The sequence below is a fragment of the Enoplosus armatus genome, chromosome 11 (genome assembly GCF_043641665.1).
Source record: "Enoplosus armatus isolate fEnoArm2 chromosome 11, fEnoArm2.hap1, whole genome shotgun sequence".
NCBI classification, from domain to species: domain Eukaryota; kingdom Metazoa; phylum Chordata; class Actinopteri; order Centrarchiformes; family Enoplosidae; genus Enoplosus; species Enoplosus armatus.
In genome coordinates, this window is record NC_092190.1 from 16,648,673 (window position 1) to 16,654,001 (window position 5,329).

The 5,329-nt window shown below is 42.4% G+C and overlaps 1 protein-coding gene across 1 annotated transcript; it reads left to right on the forward strand.

The window, feature by feature from the left end:
- Window positions 1–496: 496 nt before the first annotated feature.
- On the forward strand, window positions 497–3,624 carry c11h3orf38 (chromosome 11 C3orf38 homolog). The gene is made up of 4 exons (XM_070915155.1): window positions 497–623; window positions 1,009–1,184; window positions 2,087–2,316; window positions 2,399–3,624. The coding sequence occupies exons 1-4, from the start codon at window positions 497–499 to the stop codon at window positions 2,757–2,759; spliced, it is 894 nt and encodes a 297-aa protein (XP_070771256.1). The 3' UTR covers window positions 2,760–3,624.
- The last annotated feature ends 1,705 nt before the right edge of the window (window positions 3,625–5,329 follow it).

The window sequence follows — 5,329 nt, forward strand, 5'->3', positions numbered from 1 at the left end:
TAGTTTGCTCCATTACAAATAATTTATTGGTAACACACACTTGTAATGAAAAATAAAAAAATGTTTTGTGCAAATTAAGATTTGAACTTATTTATTTCGTAAATAAAAACAGGTACAGTAACTAAAAATATTTGTAAAATTAAAATTCAAACAATTTCATTTTGAAATCCACTTGAAAAAGCTGGTTTTCTAAGGGATGTTGGGTGGATACATCAAGAAAATATGCGAACATAATAATCCCTTGAAGTGAGCAGAAGAAAGCAACGAAATAGAACTGAGTAGTTAGGGTTGTTCGTGCGTATTTCAATTTGACACGCCAATAAGTAATAATTCCTACAGCCGTAAAGGCATCAAATGGCTTTCGCTGGACGTCCAGTCGTAGGAACCATAGCTTTGCGCGGAACCTTTCTCGGCTGATCCTTGTTCCGGTGCGGACAATTTTCTAGTAGGGCACTAATGGACGAAGAGCTAGTGCTTTGGTTTTTCCGTATTGAAGATGTCAGGACTGTCAGAAACTGAGCAAGCTGGATGTAGAAAGATACTTCAGTTAATGTCAAAAGCCGACTTACTTTCTCTAAGCGACACGGTCACGAATAAGATGATAGTTGTGGAAAATGTCACAGGTATGCTTTCAATCTGTACCAGATGAGGGAAAGTTAGCTAGGATACCATTAGTTACATTCCATTTTCATACGGACACGTATTACGTTGTTAAAGTACTCACCACTGTAAACACTTAGCTTAATATGCTCTCGTCTTGTTCCACCAAAACAGACGTGGGCGGCCGTGAAGCTATAGGCACAACGAAGCCTCAGTCGTGAATTAAGATACTTGTTGAATAAGTTTACAAATTCGAAAGAATGAATTGCCCGTTTTCAAAAAAGCGTTTGGACCAGAGATACCAAAATCGCGATTTCTTTATTTTTTTCACTTATGCAGAGGGGACAGTGTGATTTGTGTTAAAACCCATCAAATTGCCCTGCACCTTATGTTTATCTGTTCTTTCAGAGGCTACGGAAACAATTCTCTCCTTCACTTTAAATGCTGAGGAGCTCCTGAGAAGGAAGAAGGTTCTTCGAGACCTCATATTCAAGTACCTGGCCAGAGAGGGTGTGGCGATGCCCCCGAACAGCGAGAAACACGTGCTGATGAAAAGGACGCTGGAGCTCTGGTCGTCTGGGAAGGTAGGGACAGGAGGTCAGGTCGGCCATCCCTAATACAGACGGGTGACAAATTACAGGAGAAACCAACATAAAGTGCCTTGGCATTGCTTCTACTACAAGTCTCTACTGGAGGGATGAACACCATTCTTCCAAAAGATATTCCCTCATTTGGTGTTTTGATGATGATGATGGTGGAGAGCGCTGTCCAACATGTCGGTCCAAAATCTAAATCTATAAAAGGTTATCACTCAGAACAAGGGGCCAATAGACCTCAACCATGCCCTCTACAGCATAACAAGAGCCTCCAGATCTCTTATCACTTTTCCCCAAATCTCTGTAGACCAGTGCCAATGGGTTTTGCAGCACTGAGCTCTCAAATGTGCTCTTTTTCAAAGTCACTTTTCCTGTTGCCATCTTCTGTCAAAATCAGAATCAAATGGGCCCGCTCATCATTTTTACACATGCCACAGAGCTTGACTGCATGTTAATTGCTTAATTGTACCTTGCAGTGCACGTGTGTGGAAGCATCTGCATACATTATGTTTCTCCACTCATTTGTTCAGGTCTTTCCTTTAATTTGTCACCTGTCTGTATGTTGACATGGTTGAATGTATGCAGGCAATGTATGTAAGTACATAGTAACACTAGAGATTAAGTACTAACGTTAAATAGAAGATGGGTAGAGATAGACAACTTGAAGGCTGCTTTGAATAATATGAAAACCACAATTCCTCAAATCAGGTGTGCTATAGTTAGGTGGCATCCTCTACAGCCTTTTAAACGTGGGGTTCCAATAGCTGGAAATGGGTCATTGTAAAGTATTCAAAGGATGACTCAATACCAAGATATTGACAGCGGTTGACAGTATGTGTTTTTCCAGGCACAGTATACAGAGTATTCCAATAACATCTTGTTCCTTTAAGGCCATAGTTGACAAAAGCCTGGGAGAGAGGGATGAGACCAGACAGAGACCGCCCACAGAGACCACATACATGAAGGCTGAGGTGGGCTTTGACCCACTGGTCCTTGGCCAGCAGTTCTGCCAGTGGTTCTTCCAACTCTTAAACAGTCAGAACCTCTCGCTGGGCCAGCCGCCCCAGGACTGGGGACCACAACACTTCTGGCCAGATGTGAAGCTACGCCTCCTCTCTAGGTCAGAACTGACTTACTGCTTGGTAAGGAGAAAATAACCCAGAACTAAACTGTGATGACAGAGCTGTGTCTCTCTTTCTCAGAGCTGGCATCGAGCAGATGGAGGAGTTCCTGGGTGCTGAACTGGTTAGCCTTCGTCTCCAGGCCTTGACCAGGGAAGAGCGCCTCCTCCTCAGCCCCAACCTAGAGCCTCATGGCCTCAGGGCGCTGGCCTCCCCCCATGGCCTTGTTCTGGTGGCTGTAGCTGGGACCATCCACAGAGATGAAGCCTGTCTGGGCATCTTTGAGCAAGTATTTGGCCTCATCCGCTCCCCGCTAGAGAACGTCTGGAAGATCAAATTTGTCAACCTGAAGATCAGAGAGCAGGGTGCTCTTGGCCGGACAGAGATAGCAGCGCCTGCGTTGAGTTACAACTCCACTGAATTGCAGCTCCTCTACAGTTGATGAGACTCTTTCTTTTACATTATTTACCCACTGAAGGTTTGACTGAGCATGCACTCTCTTTACTCATCTCTCTGACTTGCCCAAACACGTTTACCCAAGCAGTTGTCAGAGATCAGAACTGGCAACTTTACTGGCACAAACCCCTCTCCTAACTTACATGTAGCTGTCATGCCAGGATGTACGGGGAGGTGGACACTGTTGCATCAAAATCTACTTGGTAGGAACATCATTGATGTGACATAAAAAACATGAGAAAACATTCCCTTACTGTTTTCTGCTTTCCAGAAAATGAAAGTCTCTGCTGCTTCTTGTTGTGGAAACATTTAGCTTCAAATATACTGTACCTTAATGCAAAGCAAGTTTTGCTTTTGCATCCTGTGCCTTATTTAAGATAAATACAGATGTGGGCGTGCTCTTGTAAATATGTATCATATCAAATATAAAGATTTATTAACACTTGTTTACACTTGTCCTCTATGATGACCAGTAGGTCAGGTTGTGTGTGTTCATATGATAATGCAAAGTCAATTAAAATTGATTTAGAACATAATCTAAGGTTGCTGTGCTTTCAAGGGAGGAATAAAGGTCAGCCTGCAAGGTTCACGGATGTATCTGATTTATTATTATGTCAAACAAGCTAACAAAGTGAGTGTAATCATGCAAAAGTCTGTGGTGGATATATCTAAATGTCCTATATTTAGGCAGCAAACAGATAGTTCCTGGGTGCTGAACTGGTTGGCCTTCGTCTCTTAGCCTTGACCGGGGAAGAGCGTCTCCTCCTAAATCTGGTCTGTACTGGAGCATTTATAGTTTGAGTTGTTCTTTATATAAATTTAAATGCTTAGGCTGAACATAGCTGCATTAAAATGGATCAAACCTGTGCAACTTGGTACACACTTATATGTACATGTTTTTTTAAATTTTGTAATTTTTAAATTTTTTTATTTTTATTTATCTCTCTTTACACAGACAATGTTGTGATGTTTCCATTATTGTGGGGCAAAACATTGTGACATGAATGTATAGCGAGTTATCCTGTGATTCCCAGCAGTAGTGTTGAATAGCTGCCTCAATATAGATTCTCATCACATTTTACAGTTTGATAGCATAGTACATACTGTGGGAGGAATGACAGACTAGTTGTTAAGTGTTAAAAGAGATGAGATGCAAAGAGTAGAAAGCATTTTTTGTCACATTTCTGTTTCTTGTTTAATTTTTGTGACTTCCACCCCTCATACACCAGCAGAGGGCAAGCATGTGTACGTTGTGTACATCCCACAGCCTGGCAGCTCTGTGAGTGATTCTCAAAATGTATGAAAACATTTGACCATTTCCATGCCCTTTATACAGGTTTGTTTCCAGGTGTCATTACAGATTGACACCGCACAGGAATGATTTTCTGGGTGGTCAGACATCTGATATATAAAAATAAACACATTCAAATTGCTGTGGTCAGGAAGAAAACCTCCATCATATATTCGATTCTCTTTTTTCTTTTCTGGCCACATTGGCATATAACATGCAGATGTATTGGTCCAGGCCTTCTGGTAACTGCTACAATTCAGCATTTTGCTGTTAGAAATGAAGACAACAGCAGGTCTCTCCTCCTCACTGCACACCTGAGAGCAGTACAGGAAGTTCAGCCACATCTGCTCTACAGGACAAATACCAGGAGATCAGGGTGATGAGGGTAAGTGCCAGGAGGCAGGAGAGGATCCAGCCTCTTCATCATTAACACTTTGCCTCAGTGTACTATAAAACAGCAGAGCAACAACTGATGAGAGACTCCCATCAGCTTTGGAAATACAGGTTTTATCCCCATAGCAGCTTTTCCTGTCTCACTAACTGGTATTTTTAGCCACATTTCAGCTGCACAATGCAGCATTTTCACTGATGCGCTATGTGTTATATGCCCCATTAAGTGGACAAAACAAAATAATTAATCTACAATACATTTCCCAAGCTCCAAATTGAGTCCTTTTCTTGCGAAGTCGATCTGGTTTTCCATTGATTCTACTCTGTCACCCTAGTCAGGGCACATAGGGTCTGGTGGGGCACAGAATATGCCAGTATGACTCTGTGGCTTTGGTGGGAAATGTTACATGTGGGAAATTATTCTTGGCAGCTGTTTTCAAAGGCCCCTGGAATAGTTAATATCTGTGACTGTATGGGTCGGAGCCGCATGGCCCTTTGTGCTTTACTGGGCCATAGTTGTGGTGAGGGGAAACCACTGCAGCCATTGATCTCAGCCTGCTCACCTCTCAGAAAGAATAATAACAAGCTGCTCGCCTTCTGTCTTTATGGCACTTGGCTTCTCTACGTTTTAATAAGCGGTTTGGCCACGGGCACAGCTCTGACGCACGGGTTCAAAAATACCGCTGCAGTGGCGTCTGCTGATGGTTTTGACTTAGAGAGCTTTTTTTTTGCTTTTTTCTTTCCCCTACTCTAATAGGGAAGTGTGTTTCTCATAAAGAAACATGCTAAAACTTAGATCCATGGCTCTTTGAAATAGCTTATGGGTGGTGAACCATGGAGACTGCTGCTTTAATTGTCAATCCATTTTTTTCCCC

Excerpts from the sequence above, each read along its gene's own strand:
- c11h3orf38 (XM_070915155.1), top strand. The coding sequence starts at position 497 with ATGTCAGGACTGTCAGAAACTGAGCAAGCTGGATGTAGAAAGATACTT. Across the intron at positions 624-1,008 it reads AGTTGTGGAAAATGTCACAG|AGGCTACGGAAACAATTCTC; the intron begins GTATGCTTTCAA and ends CTGTTCTTTCAG. Across the intron at positions 2,317-2,398 it reads AAGCTACGCCTCCTCTCTAG|AGCTGGCATCGAGCAGATGG; the intron begins GTCAGAACTGAC and ends TCTCTTTCTCAG.